Here is a 26,607-nt window from a genome sequence, read left to right as displayed (position 1 = left end):
TGCAGGTCAGGCAGCAGGCTGGAGGCCTCTGCTGGCTCATGAGGTTGCAGGGGTTGGCAAATCCAAAATCTGCAGGTCAGATGGCATGCCAGAGACTTCTGCAGGCTTACATCCCAAGAACTGGAGGTCAGGTGATGAGAAGAGAGCGGGATCCAGAAAGACAGCGAGCAAACTTTGTATATAAATATAAATTAACATCCATTTATATATACCCCCAAGGAAACTCCCCATCCAACTGACTGGCTGCTCACATCAGATCACAACATGGAAGGTGATTACATAGTATCTGCCACACCACTGAGAAACATGACCTAGCCAAGTTCACACATAACGTTTACCATCACAAAGTCCTTCTCACATCAAATAACTCTGACATTGACTCTCCTGCCTCCTTCTCCCACCTGTCAGGACCCTGTGATTACACTGGGCCCACCCGATAATCCAGGTTCATCTCCCTGTCTCAAGATCATCTGAAGAGCAGCCTTACTTCCATCTGCCACCTGAAGCCCCTCTTGCTTTGAAACGTATTCACAGGTTCCAGGGATTAGGACGTGGACATCTCTGAAGGGGCGTTCCTCTGCCTCCCACACATACATGTACTAGCTCACCTAATCCTCACAGCACCCCAAAAAATGCACAGGCTATTATAATCATGTCCCTTTACAGAGGAGAAGACTGAGATCCAGAGAGGTTAAGTGCATTATCCAAAGTAACACAGCTAATCAGTCACCCACCCGAGGCTTTACAACATGCGCCCTTAACCTCTGTCTGACTCCTCTGTGATGAAAACAGGAGCCTCGGCCATCTCAAAAGAACACAGTGAGATTAAAACCTTGATGCCCCTGTGTGACCACAGCCCTGGCTTGCCTGGGGCAGCCTAGTTTGTACCTGTTGCCCCTTTTTCCTCCCAGGAAGTGTCCTGGTGGGTGACAAATGTTAACGTCACCTACCCAGAGCTGAGTGAAATGAGATGACCCCTCCTCTCCGTGACTCCAAGCCCCAGTGCCCGAGCAGGAGTCGTCTGTGCATGGAGGGACGTTCACAACATCTTGTGGTTGCCTTTTTTCCCCACTGGCAAGTGCGTTTCAGTCAACAATGATAGATGTTTATAGAAGTAACTGTTGTTGATACATAGTTTCTTTGGGGGAGAAGAGGTCTTCAGACCTTCCAAGTTTTCTGAATTCTTTCCACTATGGGTACCAGGGGAGCCTTTACAAACCAGAAGTTAAATGCATCCAAAGAGGAACATGTGTGCGTGTGTGCCCGTGCACGCGTGTGAGCGTGTGTGTGTGCGAGAGTGTGTGTGTGTCCGCTGAATGCTTTTCTAAGGCGGCACAGTGCTGGTAAGCATTTATGAATTCCTCCCTTGTGTTCCTTTTTTCCCTTTCTCGGGGTCCTCCAGACCGTTGAAAACTGTGTGTGCATCTTAAGGAACCTCTCGTACCGGCTGGCAGCAGAAACGACTCAGGGACAGCACATGGGCACGGATGAGCTGGACGGGCTGCTCTGTGGCGAGGCCAACGGCAAGGACGCGGAAAGTTCCGGGTGCTGGGGCAAGAAGAAGAAGAAGAAGAAATCCCAAGATCAGGTGATGCAGGCTACTGGCAGCTGCATGTGGTTATTCCCTTCCTAACTCCGGTATTCACATTTCACCTGCATGCGTAGGCAGGGACTCTGCGTCTTCCACGTGCGTCAACATGGCTGGCCCGTCTGCAGGGTCTTCGTGTAGGAATTGCACAGCTGAGACAGTGGAGTGTTCAATGAGTCCCTTGCGCCCACCCCTAGTCTTGCCGCAGAGCCACGATAGGAAATTGCAAAAACAGAAAAAGCCCCTTGAGTCAGGTTAGACCTGCTGGACGCTGATTCTTCTGTGTGTTGATTCACACGTTTATTGAGGTCCTTGTCGGCTCCAGGCATGGCCCCACACAGGCAGCAGGGATGCACCGAGTAGGTGATATGTGATGTCAGGAGGGAGGCCTAGGAGAGCAGCACAAAATCCATATCCAACACGCCTTTTATAACGTGTTTTATAACGTTTGGATGTGCAGTCTTGCACGCACATTGGACGTGGGCTAACAGTCTGAGAATTCACGACCGTTCCGACAGAATGCCATTAGAAGCCCGGCCTTGAGGGCAATTCAGGTGGATTTAGAAAGACATCCAGCTAGAGGGTGTCCTCCAAGTAGGATGGCCTTTACATGGTGCAGCTGGAAGCAGGTGGCTCTGCAGGGAAGTGAAGGCCACTAGGAAGCTTCTGTCTACCCTGGGGGATCAGAACTGCCTCCACCCTTCTCCCCAGAGCCTCTGGTAGGCGAGCCCCTCACCCAGACTGCCCCACCAGGTGTGGGTGTAGTATGAAGACACTGCCCTTTGGGCCGCCAGCTGAAAGCCACTACCAGCAAGGTCTTTCTCAGTTTCCCTGGGCACTGCGGTTGGCCCTGCAGCTGCTGAGGGTCTTACAGACTCAGGATCGGCCTGTCGTTGGGAGCAGACCACTGAGGAAGGGACATAGAACCCGAAACTCACACTCTCTCTGTCTCTCTCGCTTTCTCCCTGTCTCTCGGTTTTAATTTACTGTAAACGTGCAGAAGTATTTGTTTAGATCACAGTATGCTATTTTCTAAAGTATCCTAGAAATATTTTTATGTCCAGTAAGGGTTAAACCAAACCAAAGTCATTGCTGTTGAGTTGAGCCCAATTCCTGATGACCCCGCAGGACGAAGTAGAACTACCCCATAGGGTTTCCAAGGCTGTAATCTTTACAGAAGCTGACTGTCACGTCTTTCTCCCACAGAGTGGCTGGTGGGTTTGACCTGCCAACCTTTTGGTTAGCAGCCAAGAGCTTAACCACCGCGCCAACAGGGCTCCTTCAAGTAGGGTATAAAGGAAGTATTTTGCTTAGAGTAAGGATTAATGGAGATGCATTCTTAAATGTAATTCCTACATTGCATCAATGTTAGCAAATTCTTTTAGGTTCTGGTTCTCTGGATGTTTGCAGCCCTGAGGGCTACTGAAGTGCTTTTTACAGCTTCTGTATTTACATGTTGCAGCTTAAAGGTGCCTATAATTTAGGAGCTATGTATTCATTGCCTCTCTGATCACTGGCTTCTACTCCAGGTACTAAATTCCCAGCCTGGCTTTTTCTCCTGTCATGGGTCAGTGCTGTGTCTTCTGTCCTCTTCCTGAATTGGAGGGGCCTTTTAGGAGGCAGTGAGCCGTGTGTGCTTGTTAACTCAGCCACTTTCTCCAGGGGAATGCATTGGTCAGTAGCTGGTATTTATCAGACACCTACTCTATGCCAGGCATTATGCTAGCTGCTGTCTGATTGCTCAGTTTGGCTGCCTGGTACTTGAGGGAGCTAGGATGCCAAACAGGTTGCAGCAGAGCTTCCCGACTGAGATAGACTAGGAAGAAAGGCCTGACAATCTACTTCTGAAAATCAGCCAATGAAAACCCTATGGATAATAGCGGTCTGATCTGCAGGCGATAGTAGGGCTGGTGTAGGATCCTGCAGCGTTTCATGTGCGGGGGTAGCCATGCGTCGGGGTGCACTTGAAGGTAAGTAACCATGGCAACTTACAGAAGCAAACTGTTGTGGCTTCTGAGCATTTCCAGCATGAAATCAGACAAAACATGGGCAAACAAAAGTGTCACGGGTTTTTTCACCGTTTCCTGTTGCTGCACCATTTCATCATGGAGCCCCATCCTACTGCTTTATCCTGCAAGTGTGATCGAGCACAGCAAAGGTACAAAGAAAGAACACCGTGCAGGCAGAAATCCATGCTTCCCAGCTCCCCTGATAATAATAATCCCCAGGGTCTGGCCTAAGACCTAAGCACTCAGAATCTCCTGGTGGGACCCAGATGACCTGGGAAGGCAAAGTGGGGAAGTTGCATTAATGCAACCTTAGCCTTGGCTAAAGAAACTTTAAGGAGCCCTGGCCTCGCAGTGCTTCAGTGCTTGGCTGCCAGCCGAAAGGTTAGCAGTTTGAACTCACCAGCCACTCCAAGGGAGAAAGATGTGGCAGTCTGCTTCCGTGAAGATTGCAGCCTTGGAAATCCTATGGGGCAGTTCTGCTCCATCCTGTAGGGTCACTGTGAGTCGGAATTGACTCGACTGGCAATGGGGGTAAAGAAATTTTAGTCTGAGACTGACTTCACTCTGATGTAACAGCTTTATCTCCAGCATTTGAGCTGCCGCTCAGATTCTGGGCTGCATCTCTCTGACGGCCCGTGCCTATCACTGGTATCTCATTGACTGAGATTTCTGCCCCAACATGGAATCTTTTCCCCAGCTCTGCAAAAATGCACTGTGGCTTTCAATCCTTCAAGTGACAGATGAGATTAGGAATTGATTGGGTTCCCAGAAGGACTTCACCCCATCGCAGTACAGCCCTTCTTTCCACGTGTTCGTTACCTCCACGAAATGTTGTGGTGAAGGGTTTCCCATGCTTAGAAAACTGCCCTTTGAACCGTATGTTATGGCATTGAGGGATTCTTTTCTAAATTGACTAAGGTGAAATCATTAATAGGTTTTATGATTTTGCTGAAAGTCTAAATGAAAATGTATATGGTTAATGTGTCCTATTTTTCCTACAGTATTCTTTTAGGAAAAAGCAAAATTTCTTAGCAAAGTTTTGCCATAGTTAAAAATGCCGTGGAATATTCTTATTTATGAAGAGGCGTGGAAGCTATGACTCAGCCAAATGATACTTTTTTGAAAAGATTTTTAAGTAAACTAAGTGTATATTCAAATATAAGACAAAAACGTTTTTAAGTGCTGGGAAATTCAATGTCAAGGAAAATGAAGGAGTGAACAGATAACAATTATGCTTGTTTGAAAAGCCAGTTAGTATCTTTTGTCACGTTCAGTAGATTTTAAAACAATCAAAAGTAAAAACTGTGTTCATTTAAAGACTGATGGAAGGGAGCCAAGGCTGAACGATGTGGAGATGAGGAGGAGAGGGAAGGTGGAGTAGAACATTAAATGAGGAAAGAGGGGGAGTGGATGGCACCATGCATTTTTCTGCCTGGACGTCCAGGGGAGAACTGAGTCTAGATGGCGCCACCTGCTGGGGAAGGCTGGCATTTTAGCCAGCCTGGGTTTCATCAGGGAGCTTGGAGGAGAAAAGTATTGTCAGCTGCTCTCGAGTCGATTCTGACCACTCGTGGCGACCCCATGTGTGCAGAGTAGAACTGCCCCGCAGGGTTTTCAAGGCAGTGACCTTTCAGAAGCAGATCGCCAGGCGTGTTTCCCAGGGTGCCTCTCTGTGGTTTGAACTGTCAACCTTTTGGCTAATAGTAAAGCATCTAACTGTTTGCACCAACCAGGGGCTTCATAGAGAGATACAGATATATAGATACAGATGATGTAGAAAAAGTCTACCCAAGTCTCTAATGTATGTGTCACCTGTACATGTAAAATATACCTTTGTATAACATTTATGTGTCTCTAGAAAAACTGTGGTAACATCCAAGAGGGAATATAATGATTGATTCTTTTTTGTACTATGTATTTATAAATTTTGTACCACGGTCATTGCATTTATAATCTTCTACAGTGTCGGTTAAAATAATATCCAAAGAGGCCCTAAGTGGCTAAGTGAATGTGTGATTATAAAAATGTATGCTTTTTTTTCCTCTTAAATTGAAAATGCCTCAGAGAAAGGCGTAAGAGACTATGTAGAATGAAAAGTTTTCTGTTTCATAACAAAGCCCACTCAAGACAGAGGAGAGGGAGTCAGGGTTTAAGACTTTAACAGGAAGCAGAAGTGAAGAAAATTATCACTGGTTTAATAATTTCCTCTGAAGCTTGCCGTTTTCCTGGAATTTAGGACGCTTAGACGTTGTTATTCTGTGCTTTAGGAAAATACTGTAAGACTGTGCATGTCAAATGGAGTGGTAATAAAAATCTTTGAAACATTTTCTTTTAAACCCACGGAAAGGGATGATTCGAGACTATATCTCAATACAAAGATAGGTTGCACACATGATTTTATTTCAAGAAGTGGTTCCTATTGGAAAATTCTAGTACCATCAAATTAGGAGCCCACGTCCCACCTCCATGTATCATATTCTGATCTCAAAGGACTTTGCAAATTTATTTATTTCTGACTCTGTGCTCAGTGCCCGTCACTGAATTATAAGAAAGTGTGCATTTGTCTAGCCCTTTTCGAGCAAAAACTCCCCCAAAGCTGTTCGCATGGCCTCTGGCGGGGTCCTCGCTCTCTCCAGCAGGGCTGTGTACCTGCAGACTGTCCCTGCAGGGCAGGGGTGGCAGCCGGAAGACCGAGGTCCAGGGAAATAGGAGAACCCAGATTGCTTTTTCTCCTTTTCCCCTTTTGTAGAAATAAACGTTGTGTTTCCCAGTTTGGGATTTGGCCAAATCTGTGATGTCTGGGACTTGTAATATTTACACGTGGCTTAGAGGTACCAGGACTTGCCCCCGGCTGGTGCTGGCCAGAGCATCCCCAGTCTTCAAGACCTGCTCAGCGTGAGCTGGACCATCTACAGAGAAACCCAGTGAGAAAAAACAAAACCCAAACTAGCAGAACCCCCTAAAACTCAAGACCTCTCCCTTCCGCTCGTGAATCACCCGTGAATGTTTTGACTCAGATGGATGAAAAAAATCTACGGTGTATTCACATGGTGAACATATAAAGGGGATTCTCGCTCAGCATTTGTATATGGTAGATTTTTTCTCAGGATAATCTTTGTTTCACAGCCTAATAAGCTGTAATCCGTTCAAGAACAAACATGATTGCTTTTTCTCCGCTTCCTTAAGTTGTAGATGCCAAATGCATAAATTAGCAGGAAGTTTCACACAGGGTACTTACTGTGATATTTTATACACAAAGCAACAGTAACGGGCTTCTGTGTGAAACCTTTAATGACCCCTTACTCTCCATACTGAGACGCATCTTGGCAGGGCCTCCCCCGCTGTCTCCATGCACATGTTTCCAGCCGCCCTAGGGGGCCATAGTCCAGCCTGCAGGCTTCAGCCCACACCCACCCTCTGACTGGCACGCCCTTCCCTTCTTTGCATGACCTGGACAATCATCTTTAAATAAAACGTCACCTCTAACCTTTCAAGATTTCCCTCAAGTACAAAATTTATCACTCTCTAGAGTACTTCTAAGGAGCCCTGGTGGGGCAGTGGTTAAAGCAATCAACTGCTAACTGGAAGGTTGGCAGTTCAAAACCACTGGCAGCTACACAGGAAAAGTCAGCTTCTGTAGAGATTTACAACCTTGGAAACCCTATGGGGTCGCTATGAGTCGGAATCGACTTGACGGCAGTGGGATTTGGTTAGTCTACTTCTAGAGTCTTCCAGAGTGGCGCAAATGGTTGAGCACTCAGCTGCTAGTTGAGAGGTTGGTGGATTAAAGCCATCCAGAGGCGCCTTGGAGGAGAGGTCTGGCAGTCTGCTTCTGAAAGGTCACAGCCTTGGAAGCCCTGTGGAGAGGTTCAATTCTAAATACCGTAAGTCTGAATCCACTGGGTGGCAACTGGTTTGTTTTCTGATTTTTTTTTTTTGTAATCTACTTCGGCATAATTTAATTTAAATGTATCTTCTAATCCTTATCCTATTATGAGTATGATCCCTTCTATTACGAGTATGATCCCACAGAGAGTGAAGTTTCTGAGGGAAGGACTGTGTGGGTCTTATTTCTGTCTTTGACTTTTAGCCCAATGCCAGGCACCAGTTAATGTGGAGTGATGGTCAGGCTGTGGTCCATGGTGGGGTGGCCTCTAGCTCCTGTTGTGCGGTTACTTTGGGTAGATGTGTACAGATGTGACGTGTCTCACCTTTATCCTTTTTTCTCATGGGGAGGCTTTGCCTCCAGGGCCTTCTGGGCCAGCATATTCCATAATCCTCTTTCCACTTATGACCCAGACTGTTTTCAAGCTTCTCATGAAGTTTGCATTTTATTATATTATTCGTCAATACTCTGAATGTACAATAACCACCAAACCTAATGAACATTCTAAATCACTATTCTCATCTAAGAACTTAAAATGCACATGAGATACATAGCTCAGAGTTTCCCTGGAGAAGCAGTACTTTTGACCATGCCAAACTAAATAATTCTTTGTTCTGAAGATGTCAACATATGATAGACATAAACGGTATTAGACATCACCCCACTAGTCTGTTTGTCGTACCGTGGTGGCTTGCATGGATGATGATGGAAGCTGTGCCACCAACCAGTGTTTCAAATACCAGCAGGATCAACCTGGTGGATAAGTGTCAGTGGAGCTTCTAGACTAAGACAGACTAGGAAGAAGGATCTGATGATCTACTTTTTAAAAAATTGACCAGAGAAAACCTTATGAATAGCAGCAGAACATCGTCTGATAGAGTGCTGCCTCCTCAAAGTAGAGTTGACCTAATGACCTGAATGGAGTAAAGCTCTCTGGACCTTCATTTGCTGCTGTGGCACAACTCAAAATGAGAAGAAATATCTGCAAGCACCCATTAATAATAGGAATGTAGAATGTACAAAGTATGAATCTAGGAAAATTGGAAATCATCCAAAATGAAATGGAATGCATAAACATCTATATCCTGGGCATTAGTGAGATGAAATGGACTGGTATTGGCCATTTTGAATTGGACAATCACATGGTCTACTATACTGGGAATGACAAATTGAAGAGGAATAGTGTTGCATTCATTTTCAAAAAGAACATTTCAGATCTATCCTGAAGTACAACCTGGTCAGTGATAGGATAATAACTATATGTCTACAAGAATGACCAGTTAATACTACAATTATTCAAATTTATGCACCAAACACTAATGCCAAAGATGAAGAAACAGAAGATTTTTACCAACTTCTGAAGTCTGAAATTGATCAAACATACAATCAAGATGCATTTATGATTACTGGCAATTGGAACGCGCAATTGGAAACACAAGAAGGATCGGCAACTGGAAAATAGGGCCTTGGTTATAGAAACGACACTGGAGATTGCATGATAGAATTTTGCAAGATCAACGACCTATTCATTGGAAATACCTTTTTTTCACCAATATAAACAGCATATGCATGTGGACCTCACCAGACGGAATACACAGGAATCAAATAATAATGAGAAGCTCGTTATCATCAGTCAGAACAAGGGCAGGGGACGACTGCAGAAAGACCATCAATTGCTCCTAGGCAAGTTCAAGTTGAAGCTGAAAAAAATTGAAACAAGTCCATGAGAGTCAAAATACAACCTTAAGTATATCCCACCTGAGTTTAGAGACCATCTCAAGAATAGATTTGATGCATTGAGCACTAATGGCCGAAGACCAGATGAGTTGTGGGATGACATCAAGGACATCAAACATGAAGATAGCAAAAAGTCATTGAAGAGAGAAGAAAGAAAGAAAAGACCCAAATGGATGTCAGAAGAGACTCTGAAATTTGCTCTTGAACATAGAGTAGGTAAGGTGAATAGAAGAAATGATGAAGTAAAAGAGCTGAATAGAAGGTTTGAAAGGACTGCTCAAGTAGATAAAGTATTATAATGAAAAGTACAAAGACCTGGCAATAAAAAACCAAAAGGAAGAACAACACATTCAGCATTTCTCAAGCTGAAAGAACTGAAGAAAAAAATCAAGCCTCGAGATGCAATATTGAAGGATTCTATGGGCAAAATATTGAACAATGCAGGAAGTATCAAAAGAAGATAGAAGGAGTACAAAGTCACTGTATCAAACAGAATTGGTCGACGTTCAACCATTTCAGGAGGTAGCATATGATCAAGACCAATGGTACTGAAGGAAGAAGTCCAAGCTGCACTGAAGGCATTGGTGAAAACAAGGCTGCAGGAATTGACAGAATACCAATTGAGGTGTTTCAACAAATGGGTGCAATGCTGGAAGCACTCACTCATCTATACCAAGGGATTTGGAAGACAGCTACCTGGCCAACCAACTGGAAGAGATTGTGCCCATGTTTTTGCCCATTCTGAAGAATAGTGATCCAACTGAATATGGAAATTATAAAAAAATATCATTAATATCACAAGCAAGTAAAATTTTGCTGAAGATCATTCAAAAACGGTTGCAGCAGTACATCGACAGGGAACTGCTAGAAAATCAAACCAGACTCAGAAGAGGACATGGAACAAGGGATATCATTGCTGATGTCAGATGGATCCTGGCAGAAAGCAGAGAATACCAGAAAGATGTTTTCCTGTGTTTTATTGACTATGCAAAAGCATTTGACTGTGTGGATCAAAACAAATTATAAATAACATTGTGAAGAATGGGAATTCCAGAACACTTTAATGTCCTCATGCAGAACCCGAACGTAGAGTAAGAGTCAGTCTTTCGAACAGAACAAGGGGATACTTTGTGGTTTAAAATCAAGAAAGGTGTGTGTCAGGGTTGTATTCTTTCACCATACTTATTCAGTCTGTGTGCTGAGCAGATAATCTGAGAAGCTAGGCTGTATGAAAGAGAACGAGGCATCAGGATGTTTGGAGGAAGACTCATTAACCTGAGTTATACAGATGACAGAACCTTGCTTGCTGAAAGTGAAGAGGATTTGAAGTACTTACTGATGAAGATCAAAGACCACAGCCTTCAGTATGGATTATACCTCAACATACCGAAAACAAAAATCCTCATAACTGGACCAATAAGCAATATCATGATAAACAGAAAAGATTGACATTGTTAAGGATTTCATTTTACTTGACTCCACAATCAATGCCCATGGAAGCAACAGTCGAGAAATTAAAGGACGTATTGCAGTAGGCAAATCAGCTGCAGAAGACCTCTTTAAAGTGTTCAAAATGAGGACAAAGGTACACTTGACCCAAGCCATGGTATTTTCAGTCGCTTCATATGCATAGGAAAGGTGGACAATAAATCATGAATTCCAAAGAAGAATTGATGCCTTTGAATTATGGTGTTGGTGGAGAATATTGAATATACCATGGACTTCCAGAAGAACAAACAAGTCTGTCTTAGAAGAAGTACAGCCAGAATGTTCCTTAGATGAGGATGGCAAGACTTCATCTCTCATCCTTTGGACATGTTATCAGGAGGGCCCAATCCCTAGAGAGGACACCATGCTTCGTAAAGTAGCAGGTCAGCAAAAAAGAGGAAGACCCTCAATGAGATGGCTTGACACAGTGGCTGCATAGCAGAGAGTGTGAGGATGAGACAGGACTGGGCAGTGTTTCATTCTGTTGTGCATATGGCTGCTGTGAGTTGGAACGACTGGGTGGCTCCTAACAACATCAACAACATTAGACATGAAATCCCGTCACCTAAAAGGTTTTCGGATTTTCAGGGCTCTGGTGTCGGGTATCACTTCTTCAGGAGCCTCACACATTTCACAGTGTGCCGTAGAAATACTATTGGCCCAAAAATGAGATTCCAAACTAAACAGCATGAAAAATAACTTTTATTACCAGTTCAAATCACCGTACTGGTGATTTGAATTTTAAACAACTGCGTCTCCTTATTTCAGACAAGATAGATGTTAATTATAAATCTATATATCTATTTATCTATCTATACACACACATGACGTTTAAATATTAAATAAGTAAAATTGCAATAACCTACAACAACAAAATAGTACACACACCTGTCATCCGCCTCATAGGAAAAGTCACAATTTATACTCTAGCATATATCTTTTCAGACCTTTTTTAATCCACCTTTATGCATTGTGCTATTTAATCCTTCAGAATTCAATTGTACCATATTGATTAGAGTATGAGTTAGGGGCCACATCAGACAGCCACATTCACACTGTTACAGAGTAGATAAAAGTGTATTTCCTACCTGTGTAGAAGTGTGAACCGCTGGAGCACGGCTTTGTGGAGTCTCCAGGAACCGGCTCCTTGTATGGTATTGTGCTCTCATATTAGGATGCTGTCCCCTCCTCTTGGTCCAAGATGGCTCTCCACATCCATATTCCAGGCGCAGAAAAGGGGAAAGAAGACAGGTAGCTCCCTTCCTTCAGAGCCCCGCCCAGAAGTTACATACACCACTGTTGCTCACATCCATTTTGCCTGTACTTGATCACATAACCAAACTGAGCTGCAAGGGAGACTGGGAAGCTGTCTTAGTTATCTAGTCCTAACGTAACACAAATATCACAAGTGGCTGGCTTTAAAGAATAGAAATTTATTTGCTTACATTTCTGGAGGCTAAAAGTCTAAATCAAGGTCTTGGCCATGCTGGTTCATTCTGTGAGCCTCTGACCTGGTTTCTCGTGTTTGCCGTCCATCCTTGGCAATCCTTGATGTTCCTTCACCTCTGTCTTCCCGCTGTGTGTGTGTCTGTCTTCATATGACTTCCTCCTCCTGTGTCTCCCTGTCTATTCTGCTCTTTTTGTAACTCAGAAGTGATTAGGTTTGGGACCCATCCTACTCTGGTATGATCCTATTCACATAACAAAAGAAAACTCTTATTTCTAAACAGGGCGAGTTTACAGGTACAGGAGTCAGGATTTCAACATATATTTTGAGGAGAGATAATTCAGTCTGTACCAGAAGCGTAGTCTTTACAGTCTGCAACCGTGACTGTAGGTAAACTTGGGGCGTTCTCTTAACTAAAGGAGAAAAGAGCAGTGGAGAACTAAGGGGGTACGGCAGGCGCTCTCTGTCCCTGCGAGGAGGGGTGTTTTATCCCTGAAATTGTTTAGAATTGTTAGCACATTGTAATTAAAAAAAAGAGTGATTTTTATTCATGTTACTGTTTGTAAATTCTCTGCAAACAATGCAGCCCCTTGTTGCCCGCACCCACTGCCCATCTTGGCACCCACTGACAGGAAGAACAGGTGTGGGACAACCTTCACCCTGCCCCACTCCCCATACTGGTTTATGACAATTTATCACTTAACGCAGGAGCCCTGGTGGTTCAGTGGTTAAGTGCTCAGCTGTTAATTGAAAGGTCAGTGGTTCAAACTCACCAGCCGCTTTGCGGGAGAAAGATGGAGCAGTCTGTTTCTGCGAAGATTACAGACTGGGAAACCCACGGGGCAGTTCTACCCTGTCCTATAGGGTCGTTGTGAGTGGGAATTGACTCGATAGCAATGGGTTTTTATCACTTAACACAGCATGACCTCTTTCCTTGCCCATAAGTATTCATTTACACCATAATGTTGAAACAAAATGTCATTGTAGGGCTAGACCATCATGTAATTAACTGATCTCCTATTATTAGAAATCAGAAAATAAGGGCTAATTTTTCACTGGTTTATTTTTTCAGAAGTAGACTGCCAGATCCTTCTTCCTAGTCTCTTAGTCTGTGTCATGGATTGAATTGTGTCCCCCAAAAAGATGTGTATCAATTTGGCTAGGCCATGATTCCCGGTGTTGTGTGATTGTCCACCATTTTGTTATCTGATGTGATTTTCCTCCATGATGTAAATCCTACCTCTATGATGTTAATGAGGTGGGATAGGCAGCAGTTCCGTTAATGAAGCAGGACTCAATCTACAAGATTGGATTGTGTCTTGAACCAATCTCTTCTGAGATATATAAGAGAGAAGGGAGCAGAGAGACAGGGAGACCTCATACCACCAAGAAACAAGAGCCAAGAGGAGAATGTGTTCTTTGGAACAGAGGTTCCTGCACTGAGAAGCTCCCAGACCAAGGGAAGATTCATGACAAGGACCTTCCTCCAGAGCCGACAGAGAAAGAAAGACTTCCCCTGGAGCTGATGCCCTGAATTCAGACTTGTAGCCTACTGGACTGTAAGAAAATAGGTTTCTCTTTGTTAAAGCCATCCATTTGTAGTATTTCTGTCACAGCAGCCCTAGACAGTCTAAGACAGCCTGGAAGCTCAGCTGAAACCTGTCCACCATGAGTGACCCTGCTGATGTGAAATACCGGTGACAAAGCTTTCAGCATCAGAGCAACACACAAGCCACCACAGTACAACAAAATGACAGACTTCATCTCACGTACTTTGGATATGTTATCAGGAGGGACCGGTCCCTGGAGAAGGACATCATGTTTGATAAAGTAGAGGGTCAGCAAAAAAGAAGAAGACCCTCAAGGAGATGGATTGACGCAATGGCTGCAACAATGGGCTCAAGCATAACAACAATTGTCAGGATGGTATAGGACCGGACAGTGTTTCGTTCTGTCGTGCATGAGTCGCCATGAGTCAGAACCAACTCAGCAGGACCTAACGACAACCTAAGAGCAACAGAAAATGAGGACAGTGGGGTTCAGCGGTGGATTTCCCACCCGGGTTCGATTCCTGGCCCGTGTACCTCCCGTGCAGCCACCGCTTGTCTGTTAGCGGAGACTTCCGTGTTGCTATGATGCTAAACACATTCCAGCAGAGCTTCCAGACTAAGATGAACTAGGACGAAGGGCCTGGCAGTCTGAAAATCAGCCAGTGAAGATCCTGTTGATATAATGGTCAAGTCTGCAGCAGGTTATGAGGATGGCGCAGGACCAGGCAGCATTTCATTCCACTGTGCACGGGGGTCCCCATGATTTGGGGCTGATGCAATGACAGCTAATAGCGACAACAACAAATTAGAAGATTGTGTGGTTTCCAAAGTTTTACTAGCGTAAACTGTAAGATACATCTGTGTAGTTAAATCTCACCTACATCCTTAATTACTTCCTAAGAATAGATTCTTTCTTATATTATTATTTTATTTTTGTCGAGAATGTGCACAGCAGAACACACACCAATTCAACAACATCTACGTGTACAATTCAGTGACATTGATTACATTCTTCGAGTTGTGCAGCCATTCTCACCCTCCTTTTCCAAGTTTTTCCTTCCCCATTACCATAAATTCACAGCCCCCTAAGTTTCCTGTTTAATCTTTCGAGTTGCTGTTGTTAATTTGATCCCCTATAGATAGATCTCAGAAGAGCACAAGTGAAATATCTACATCAAAGGAATGTTTTTAAGGCTTTTGATACATGCACCATAATTTATCTTCATTACTCTAAATGTAAACAGCAGTTTAAGTGCAGAAATTGACTTTTTTTAATTACCACGTTATGGACCTGCCCTTAATGGCATCCTTGATGATTTATTTGTTGTGTGGAGGCTGTCCTGTACATTATAGTATGTTTAGCAGCATCCCTGGCTTCTATTCACAAGATTCCAGAAGGAGCTCACCCTCCTCCCCCATATCTGACAACCAAAAATGTCTCCTGTGGAGTAAAATTGCCACTAGACTGGGCTGTAATTTGAGGGAACGTTTCACTGGTGGTGTAGTGGTTAAGCACTCGGCTGCTAACCTGAAGGTTGGCGGTTCAAACTCACAAGCCTCTCCACTGGAGAAAGATGTGGCAGTCTGCTTCCGTAAAGACTGAAAGCCTTGGAAACCCTGTGGGACAGTTCTTCTGTGCCCTACACGGTCACTATGAGTTGGAGTTGACTCAGTGGCAACAGGTTTGGGTTTTGGTATCACCAAAGATAAAAATAAACCAGCAGGGACCACAGGATTATCTGAAGGAGGTTGGCATGTTAGGATCAGACCCCATTAGCCAGAAGGTAAGGGAAGGCCCATGGCCCTGGTCCCACTGGATGTGGATGGGAGTCAGGAGAAGAGAGAATTCTACATGTACATTCATGGTGTTCCATTTGGTTCCATCACAATGACTTTGAAGAGGGGCGGGAAAGCCTGGGGGTGCTCCCAGGTAGGGTACAACACAAATGCTTTGCCTTGACAGTCTCGGGAGCGGGCAGCATCCAAAGCCCCCCTTCACCATTTTCCCACGGACTGGGCTCCCTCACAGTCCCTGGCCTCACCAAGGAGGTGAACCAGCAAGGCCAATCGTGAAGGTGACCTCTTTGCTTTTGTACTTTGTTCTGAAAACATCTGGCCTCTTTAACTCAGACTTCTAATCTCTCCAATGCAAACTCCTTGCCTCTGTAAGGAGGCTGTGAGGAGAGCCGGGAGACAGTGCAATGCCATATAAATGCAGCTAATTAGCCATCAACTCCGTCGCCTCGGCCCACACGCAGCACCAGCTGGAGCCAGTTTCTTCTGAACAGCTCCTGGGGGAGTTGAGACATTCAAGCTACTCTTTTCTTCAGATTCCCAAGAGTCAACACAAAGAACCATTTCTCTTCTGGCTTTTTACAGTTGCCTGGAGTTTTTAAACACTCATTGCCTTCCCATCCCCCCTCCCCAAGAAGAAGCTACAAGTGATAATGAAGCACGGTAAAGGCAAATTGGTCAGTAACTGCGGTTCAAACCGAGCCAGGAGAGGGTGCTAGGCAGTGGATGGCTTTTGTTTTGGGAGTTGCTTTTTAATGTACTTGAGACGGCTGCAGCCTAATTAAACCAAACCCTGCTTCAGAGAACGTCCCCTGACAGTTCGCTAGCTTAGAGCCATCCGTCATGTTCTGGTGTGTGACTTCCCGTGGAAGGGAAGAGTGGAATTTTTCAAATAGGATGTTCTCCCTGTTGTCGCAACTCGGATCCCTTTATCAGTGTTTAAGGCCTCTTGTTAATGTTACTAAATCAAGATAAGCCTCATGAAACCTACCTAGCTGAAATCTCTCAAAAATAAAATTTGTTGTTGTTTTTAGTGGTCAGTGAGTCAGCCCCCCAACTCACACGACCCCATGCACAACAGATGGGCTGCAGACCCGACTGTTGTGATCCATAGGGTTTTCGTTGGCTGATTTTTGGAAGCAGATCACCAGGCCTTTGTTCCTAGTCCGTCTTAGTCTGGAAGCTCTGCTGAAACCTGTTCAGCATCACAGCAACACGCAAGCCTCCCCTGACAGATGGGTGGTGGCTGTGTATGAGATTCACTGGCAAGGAATCAAACCCGGGTCTCTTGCATGGAAGGTGAGAATTCTACCTCTGAACCACCAATGGCCCCAGGAGCCCTGGTGGTACAGTGGTTAAGCACTAGGCTGCTAAACAAAAGTTCAGCGATTCGAACCCACCAGCCACTCTGCAGGAGAAAGATGTGGCAGTCTACTTCTGCAAAGATTACAGCCTATGGGGCAGTTCTACTCTGTTGTAGGGTCGCTGTGAGTCGGAATCAATGGTTTGGTTTTGGGTAGCCTGCAAATAAGTAATGGCTGTGACTGCTTTCTGGAAATCCTAGTGGTGTAGTGGTTAAGAGTACAGCTGCTAACCAAAAGGTCGGCAGTTCGAATCCACCAGGAGCTCCTTGGAAATCCTATGGGGCAGTTCTACTCTGTCCTATAGGGTCAGTATGGGTCAGAATTGACTCAACGGCAATGGGTTTTTTGGTTTGTGGCTGCCTTCTAGTTGATAGAGAAACCTCTATAATGGAGAGGCATTCAGCTGGTGAAGCAGCCTTTTCTGTGTATATTCTGGATACCCAGCTCTCAGCAGTACAAGCTCCGCTCTATATCTAGAGCTGACTGGCAAAGACTATGGGAATGGCTGTGACATAATATGGAGAGGAGGAGCGTGTTGTAGAACTTCTCCTGAAATGCAAAATCCTTGTCTGGATGTGGTGGGGTTCTTGTTTGCATCTCTATGGTGCCACGGAGTATGTTCTGGAGATCAGAGATGGGGCAATTGTAAGCTGGTTCTCGGGGGAGAGGCTGAAATTCTCTTTCTTGTCTATCCCACTCATTCAGTAGGGTCCCGTATGAATGAAATAATTAGAGTGGTCCCATGAGTCTGTGTTCCTTAAAGCACCCATGCTTACAAAGTCTGTTTGTGAAGTGTGTAGATATTTTTACTGCTTTCTGGTGTTCTGAACTTTCTGATTTTTATCTGTAAATCATATCTTTCTCTTCATATAAGAAACAAATGAGTTCCACTCTTCCATCATCTATCCAACTAAGATAGAAATCTTTTAAATAAAGTTTAAACCCTATGGAGAAGCAAAAGTATTAAAAGCAAATCCAAGGAAAGATTTCTTTTTTTCTTTTAACTGCACACTGAGCACATCCCACACCTATGCTATTTTCCTCCGAGTCTAACATTTCCTCACTGTGGCCATTTGGCATGCTCTTCCCTGACCACAACAGGGCTCTGATGGCACAGTGGTTAAGAGCTCATGTCTGCTAAGCAAAAGGCCGGCAGTTCGAATCCACCAGCTGCTCCTTGGAAACCCTATGAGGCAGTTCTACTCTGTCCTATAGAGTCGTCATGAGTCAGAATCGACTCGACGACAATCGGTTTGTGTTTTTTGGTTTCCCTGACCACGACAGAACCAAAAAGCATCATGACCACATTTCAGCAGCGACTTGAGTTCTTACATGGGGAGCTGGCTGTTCTATTCCTTCCCAGAAAGGTTTTGAGTATTTGAGCATCACCTTCTTGAAGAGAGAATACCTATTTTCTGTTCTATATGATGTAGAAAGTGAATGATATAAAATGTTCACTTTTTTTTTTTTTTAATTAGCCATATGGTCATACATTTAAAATCAGTAGAGAAAAATGAGATAATATGTTATTGGATGTGGCACATTTTGAGGTAACAAATAAATCAGTTTGTTGGCTTGCTCTGAGATCTGTCTATTGTCAGCATGTTCCTGCCGTACACACTCTGCTTTGCTGCCAGCCTGTCCCCAAGAGAGCTCCATGACCGAAAGGCCATGGTGGAGCTCCAGGGCCCTCCCAACACAAAATTGTCTTAGTGCTTACTATGTGAGCCATAAAAAAAGAAAACCTTAAAAATGCCGATTGTAATCCACTCTGTCTTAGCTTCATGAACCCTACCTATGTGTGTAAAATTTTAAATTCCTGTAAGTAAAACAATAAGAAGAAGTTGAATGCTAGCAGTAGATCCTCTTGTATTTTTTTCCTGTTGAACAGCCTAGGAATGACTTGCCCAAAGTATAATTGGAACGTTGAAGTGATACTTTAAAGAACTAAGAACTGCTAGAACTTTGGCAAGTTTTACTTATTAAAATGCAGCAGAGAAGATAAAAATATCATACAGAATTGAGGACCATTCCGCTCTCAAGTGTGAGCAGTGAAACCATGAGGAGGAAGGGCACTTTTCACTGAAAATTATCCCCAAGCTGAAATAAAACTTCTAAAAATAGCAAATGCCTTTTTCTTGTTTCTTTTGCTTTTCTTTTAGCTAACGTCTGCTTGATTTTTAAGCTTCAGCCTGAGGAATGAAGATGTATATATATACACGCACGCACTTCCATGTTTATATCTGTCTGTGTATGTGTTCATGTGTGCGTTAAAAAAAAGCCCTTTGCCATCGAGTCTATTCCGACTCATAGCTACCCGAGAGGACAGAGTAGAACGGTCCCACAGGGTTTCCAAGGAGCGGCTGGTGGATTCGAACTGCCAACTTTTGGTTAGCAGCCGAACGCTTAACTACTGTGCCACCAGGGCGCCAATGTATATACATCATAATTTGGTAATAATGTAGACAATATAATCAAAAAAGGCTCTGCTAGTATTACCCACATTTGTGTTGTGGAAATATTTTGTCTTCTCCGTTGAGCCCTTTCTTTGTTATGTAGAAAATAGGCACTGCTGACTTGATTGCATATTCCTTTATTTATGTGTTATTTTCACATTTCAAGCTGTTGGAGAATTTTTGGTATTGTGGCCTCAATATATATCCCAAAACAAACCCAGTTTGCACAAAGTTTATCAGATTAATCTAGCTGATCAATGTTAAGGACCAAATCACAATAGGTCCGTGTTTTGATGGTGCTAAAGACTTAGCTATTGGTTTGCCTACAGCCAGCGTGCTGGTTTTGCAAAAATTTTAGAATAGATGTGTCCTATGTTTAAATATATTTAATGATGTATTCCCTCTTTGGTGAAAGAGCTGCATATATGCCAGGGTTTCTGATGGATCCTCACTCTAGAAGCGGGTTTGCCTTGAGGGTTCGCTGGGCAGAACTGTTTCACCTACTTCATTTTGATCTTGACGTCACCATTGCCCAACAGCCTTGTTGATGTTGATTGTCGTTATTCCTTGCCATCAAGTCAACTCCAACGCATGGCGACCTCGTTTATAACAGAACGAAAAGCTGCCCAGTCCTGAGCCATCTTAGGATCCTTGGCTCTTCCAGCAGTATATCGGACAATATTCTCTTCTGACCCATAGGGTTTTCATTGGCTGATTTGGGGAAGTTGATCGCAAGCCTTTCTTCCTAGTCTGTGTTAGTCTGGAAGCTCTGTTGAAACCTGCCCACCATGGTGGCATAGCTTGCAGAATCATAGCAACATGCAAGCCACCACCGGATGACGAACTGAGAGATGAGTGGTGGTGATATTGATGAGCTAGGCAAAGTAACACCAGATGCGTCAACACAGCTCTTAGAGAAGATGCCCAGTCATTTTAATGGTGGTGAAAATGGATTTTTTTACTGGACAGTTGATACTTTTCCCCCCATTAACTCAATAAAAGTTTGAATAAAGTACCGAGATAAAGGTCAGATACATTGACAGGCTTTGGAACAAGTTCTTTTTCTTCATTATTAACATGCCAGGGTGCCATCAAGGTTGTGAAATAGCGAAGGAGCCCCTTTGAACTCCATCTCTAGGTGCCATCAAAGATTATCTGTATTCACATCAGTGGTCCTTTCATTTCTTTCGGATTCTCTCTGTAGCCATTAAGAAAGGATTGTAATAAAAGGTATTTAAGAGCTGCATAGATCACGTCAGAGCAGAAGAAAATTGTCTACCGATTTAACCATTCATCCTACTTTATGGTGCAGAAGTTTCAAAAGGGGAACAAGATGAAACCCAGCAAAAGATAACATGCTGCTTTGTGCTGTTTTTATACTTTGGCTATCACATTTTTAATGAGTATGTAGATATGATTTCTATATATCTCCCACTAGTACATTAGCTCTTATGTGAGAGGAAAATCTCATCCATGTTGAGTTTCATGGATTTCATACTCTTATTTTTCTGAATATTATTAATAGGAGGGACAGCTTAAAATTCTTAAGGAGATTACAAAATAGAAAAAAAAAACAGTAAATAATTTTCCATTTCCTGTTATATCAGCACATAGATTCAGGACTCCAAACTGGTGTCCTTTGAGAAGCCAATATTGTTACTGTATTGTTGAAGGCAACAGACCTACAAAATGACTGTTATCTTTGCCTGGTTCTGTCTTTCTACCCGGTGCAGCAAGCCTCTCTCAAGTAATGAACCAAGAGCAAGGTGACAAGGCTGGGTCGATTTCAATTCTGTTTTTTTATATTTAAAAGCAATGCACTGGATTCATTGATAGGCTGTACACAGGTCAAAGGCATCATTGAACGGCTTAGAAGTGGCTTTGGTTAAAGGAACAAAGAGCTTCCCACACTGAATGTCCTTGTTATAAAGTTGAGATTGAGTGACTCTCTCATTGAAAATGACCTTGAATGGGATGTCCAACTGTCATTCACCTCTGAGCTTTAGCTGTGACTTCAGCCAAGCTGTATCACAACTGAGAGAAAGAAGACATGCATTTTTAATTTTTGTCTTGAAAAATAAATGATGAAATTCTTGAAATTATTTGTGACAGTTCCATTATCTCTATCAGCATTTCAGTCTTTTATGCTGCAAGGATACGAAGTAAGTCTGTATTTTCTTATAATAATATTTTTGGAACAAAGGAACTTACTCAGATTCTGATATATTATGTGTGTGTGTGTATATATAGATATATACATATATATGCATATATACATATATACAGATGTGTATATATATATATATAGCTACACACACATAGACACACACGTACGTGTATACACACATAGAGAGAGAGATGCACAAATACACACATATCTAAGTACATAAAATATCTGCAAGAAAACTTAGTGTATATAGTGATTTAGGCTATATTTATTTTAGGAAATCATCTGTAAACACAAATAAGCAGTTTAATAGCTTAATAACTCCACTCAAAAATTTTAAAGGACTTGTTTTGTTTTACTCTGATTTTCTCAGAGGTGAATATGGGAATATTTTTTATAAACATGTGGTTTACTTCCTTCATTCCTACCCTTCTTATCCTCAATGCTTTCTTTTTTCACCAAAGACAAAAACTGTGTGTGATCAAAGATCATAATCATTATTTCCATTTTTAATGTTTTAAAGGTATAAAAGTTAGAGAACAGAAAATTTTGAAATATAGAAAAAATTAAAGGCAAACAGTTTCATTAATTTTTGTTACCATTAGAGATTTTTATGATGCATTTTACTTAAAGCACAAACTCCATACTACTTTGCACCCTGCTTTGTTCATTTAAATTTTATCCTAATAAATTTATCCAAGGTGCTGCATGGTCATTGTAACTATCATTTTTAATGGTTGACGATACTCCTTTGTACATAAAAGCTGTCATTTTTTTTAACATATCCTCCTGTTATTCATTAGATTCAATTCAAAGCAAATGTAACTCTCAGGATTGCTGCAAGATCTGGATTTAACTAGCTCATATCAAAATGTATAATAAACTATAACAGTTTCTCTCTTTTGTCCATTCTGTCATTTGTTTCGTTGGTGATTGTAGATGCAACTAAAGTACCCCAAAGCAAACAAACATGTATTTCATAAATTATATAGGAATTTATCACAGTTAAAATTGTACATAATAAGTGAGAGCATTAGATTGTTAGTAGCCACTGTGTAAGGAGCTCTGGTGGCTCAGTGGTTAAGTGCTCAGCTATTAGCCAAAAGGTTGGTGGTTCAAGTCACCCAGTGACTCCTCAGGAGAAAAGACCAGGTGATCTGCTTCTGTAAAGATTATAGCCTAGGAAACCCTATCGGGCAATGCTACTCTGTCTATAGGATCGCTGTGAGTCAGAATCAACGACACACACAACAGTCACTCTGTAATGCCTGCAATATACGAACTATCAAACCTACTTTGATCCTCAACTTTCTTCCACTCTGCTCAATCAAAATTAATCCATTTCATCTCCTTCCTTCCTGTAGCAATGTGTTAGTATCATTCTCAAAGAGCTTATCCCATTCACTGCTAGTTAAACTCACTTCTATCCTCGTACCAACCCCCTCTACCCTTGATCATAAGCTCTCAGTGGGCAGCAATGGTTCTCCATTTCTCAGTGGTCCTCGGATAGCTGATGTAGTAACTTACATGTTCACTGAGTATTACAACACCTGGTTTTGTTTCATCTTTCATGTTTGCAGAAGGCAATATTGGGAAACGTAAAGATGTTAAAGGTGTTTACTCTCTCGTTTTTCTTCCACCAGTGGGATGGAGTAGGACCTCTTCCAGACTGTGCAGAACCACCAAAAGGGATCCAGATGCTGTGGCACCCATCAATAGTCAAACCCTACCTCACACTGCTCTCTGAGTGCTCAAATCCAGACACGCTGGAAGGGGCGGCAGGCGCCCTGCAGAACTTGGCTGCAGGGAGCTGGAAGGTATGATCAGTTCATTGCAATAACAAGAAATTTGGAATTATGGCCCAGTCCTTAGAAAATAATAGAAGTGCAGTTTTGAAACATGCAGTTCTAATAAAGTTTTTAAGAATACTAGAGAAAGACCAATTATATTGAACTGTTGTACTTGAAAAGGTATTCCTTTCCAAAAAATCTTCTTAAGGGTTCAGGGGTCCTTGAAGACAACCACTCCAGATTGCAGAGGAGCAGATGTAAGTATAGTCATTGAAAATGCTGGGCTTTGCTTTCTAATCCATTTGTGTAGCTGCCCAGCTTCTTTTTCAGGGGGGACTATGACATGTTGAATTTGTTCAAAGCACTGTCATTGACTGTGGTGGCAGCTAGTACCTAAACACCACGTATAAAAGCCCTTGTGAACCTTATTATATTGTACCAGGTTCCATCTCCACTGTTTGAGAGATTCTGTCCCCGTAGTTTGAGGGTCCCTACAGGGAAAGAACCCAATGCATGTTTAAATTATGGGCTTACAGAGAAGAATAGTACTGCTAGTTATCCTTGGCAAAAATGCTAAGTAAACCATATATATGACTGGGGAGGAATCTAGGATGGCCTTTGTCTCTGAGTCCTTATAAGCACACACTGATTCCTGATTGATTTTCATGGAAAGTTTCCTCCAACTTTTCCACAAAAGAAGTTTTCTGCAAAAAAAGAGATTCATCATAACAAAGAATTATAGAGTTGGGTCACTAACTTTATTTGCACACTAAAAAAGTGTCACCTCTTAGAAGAATGAGGACATATGGGGAAGACATCAGAAGAGAAAGCTTGGACCTCTGCTATCCGTTTTCTATTCATTTAGTGTCAAAGAATGAGGCTTGAGAATATTCATAACTCACTCTTAATAGTCACTTTCTTCATAACAGTGTTAATATAGACACATAGCTAGAGAACTCTCAGAAGCTCAATGCCATAGGCACCACACACAGTGGCCCCAGCATTGTGATGGAACTACACCCTCCCCTCTTGTGATACCTTCCAAAATCTGCCTTCTTGTCACTTCTCTCTCTTTCTGCCAACCATCTTTTGCATTGCTATAGTCCCAGCTATAGCACTTCTTCTTTCTTGGATGTGACATCTCAGGTCTTACAGCCCAGCCCCTGACAATACTTTATTTGGTAAATTCTTCTATTACCAACAGAGACTACTAAGAAAGAAGCAGAAGAGTCTTGAACAGCTGAAGTCGATATCATGAAATGAAAGTTGTTCACTAAAGTGCCTTCCTTTATACAAAAAACCCCTCAGTGCACACTCCAGATGCAGTTATTCATATTTTAGACAAGGTTTAACAACCCTGGTCACTCACAGTCCACATCAGATTACAAAAACCATAGTAGAAAATGGGAAGAGTACCTCCTATAAGCAGACATACAGACCTACCATAATAAGGAGCGGTAGCTACCCTGACAGCAAAGAGAAAAGATAGATTTTTTAAAATACACATGAGGCTGCAAAAAAGACAAGCTCTCAGAGCCTATTCAGTGTTTTGACTGTTCCATCTATTATACGAATTGATAATTTATAATGCTGACCCTTTAGCATCAAGAAAATGCTAAAATACTGCTAGTAATTTTAGAAGGCAGAAAGCATTTTAGAAAAATTTCCATCCCAATAGTTAGAGGTTTGACTCTTCATGACGTCAACCTCACTGATGAGAAGTACTAGCTTCCCTAATAATTCTAGAAAATAAGATAGTCCTCAGACAGGGCAAGGGGTTACTAAGGCATATTTCTATGTGATTATAAATATACATACATACATAAGAGTTTTCTTACCAAAATACAGATATACAAACATGCATAAAAGTTCATCACATTTTTTAAATCTATTGTATATTTATTAATTTGCCATATTATATGGGGAGGAAGGATGGGCAATCCATAGGGAAGATTTGAGACGATTGTCATTAAGCCAAACAATGATTGTTGTAATTTCAAAAATATTTCAGAATGATTTGTACAGAAACCAAACAGAAATTTTTACTTAAAAAAAAGACTGGGTTTTAGAAAAATCTTGAATAATTAAAGGTTGGTTTAGGATACACAGTGACATCATGTTTCATGTGGACAGTGTTAACATCTGAAATCTAGAGTCCTAAAAATGTATTTTTATGGTAACTGTTGAAATTTAGTGATATTTTTTAGTATCCATAGCTTTTTATGGCCCGAACAAAAGCAGAAATGTGGAGGTAAAACACGAGAATTTTACATGGGGACAGCTTTTTATAGACCTCATCATCGGAAACAATAACTTCTGTTTATGGGAAGATCTATGCACTCTTCTTCTTTGGGAAATTGACTAGCAAACTAGATCTTCATAATGGCCCTAAACACTTTTTAAACTTGAAAACACTCATTACTTGGTTTATGAGTGTCAGAAAAACATAATGGTATTATGGCAGAAGCAAATGATAAATGTTTTCATAGCCAACCTTTTTGTTTTTACACTCCTTTTTTTTTTTTGTCACAGAATGCTAGAACAATGGGATATAATAATTTGAAGATTTCTAAAACTTGAATAAATGTGCTTTCAGCCCTCATTTATGAATTAGTTCTATTGTAACTAAACATTATGAAAACCCAAGTTTTAAACTATAGAAATATGTCCATCTTACTTGCTAGCAAACGAAACATTTTAGATATCTTTGTATAGGCAATTTTCTCCTAAAATGTGACTATTCTCAAAGAATCTATTTAATTACCCATTTATTCTTAAATAAGATGGAACAGAGCAATATTTGGATATTAATTTATTAATATTTAATGAAGTAACACGATACTGACATGGGTTTAGTGAAGAAGGAAACAGAATCTTTGGCCATGTGGCCCAAAGTAATCAAAGATAGCTGGGAAATTTGAGACTTGTCTCTAGAGACAGGGGCCATAGCCTCAAGAAGGACACTGAATTAACGTTGCTTAATAGTCAGTGTATCTCGTAAAAGTGAACCAAGGAAGATAAGTGGAGTATAACAAATAAAAGTAAGAATCATAGTTTGACATCTAAGACAAAGAGAACTGTTTTTGTCCTAGTTAATGGTGTACTGTAAGGCATGCGGTTTAAATGCAAAGAAACAGAGTTTTTAAAGATTACGGTGAAAATAGGCCATGAAGCACAATGCCTAATGGGTTAGAAATTGGCTCGGACTAAAACCAGAGGCTGTCCGAGAACTCTGTCCAACCAGAGTGCTTCTGTTGTTGCTGCTGTTGTTGTGTGCCATTGAGTCAATTCCAACTCACAGCAACCCTACAGGCTCCTAGAAGTAATAAGC

The 26,607-nt window shown here is 42.1% G+C and overlaps 1 protein-coding gene across 2 annotated transcripts in view; it reads left to right on the top strand.

The window, feature by feature from the left end:
- The window catches only part of CTNND2 (catenin delta 2), a 993,502-nt gene that overhangs the window by 803,250 nt on the left and 163,645 nt on the right, over nucleotides 1-26,607 (top strand). For both annotated transcript variants that reach the window (XM_004380288.2, XM_004380287.3), the window contains 2 exons: nucleotides 1,403-1,588; nucleotides 23,130-23,303. In XM_004380288.2, the coding sequence (XP_004380345.1) occupies nucleotides 1,403-1,588; nucleotides 23,130-23,303 (360 nt within the window). The remainder of the gene's footprint in view (nucleotides 1-1,402; nucleotides 1,589-23,129; nucleotides 23,304-26,607) is intronic.

The sequence above is a fragment of the Trichechus manatus genome, unplaced genomic scaffold (genome assembly GCF_000243295.1).
Source record: "Trichechus manatus latirostris isolate Lorelei unplaced genomic scaffold, TriManLat1.0 scaffold00072, whole genome shotgun sequence".
NCBI classification, from domain to species: Eukaryota; Metazoa; Chordata; class Mammalia; order Sirenia; family Trichechidae; genus Trichechus; species Trichechus manatus.
The sequence above is the reverse complement of the archived record's forward strand: the minus strand, read 5'-3'. Positions and strand labels throughout refer to the sequence as shown.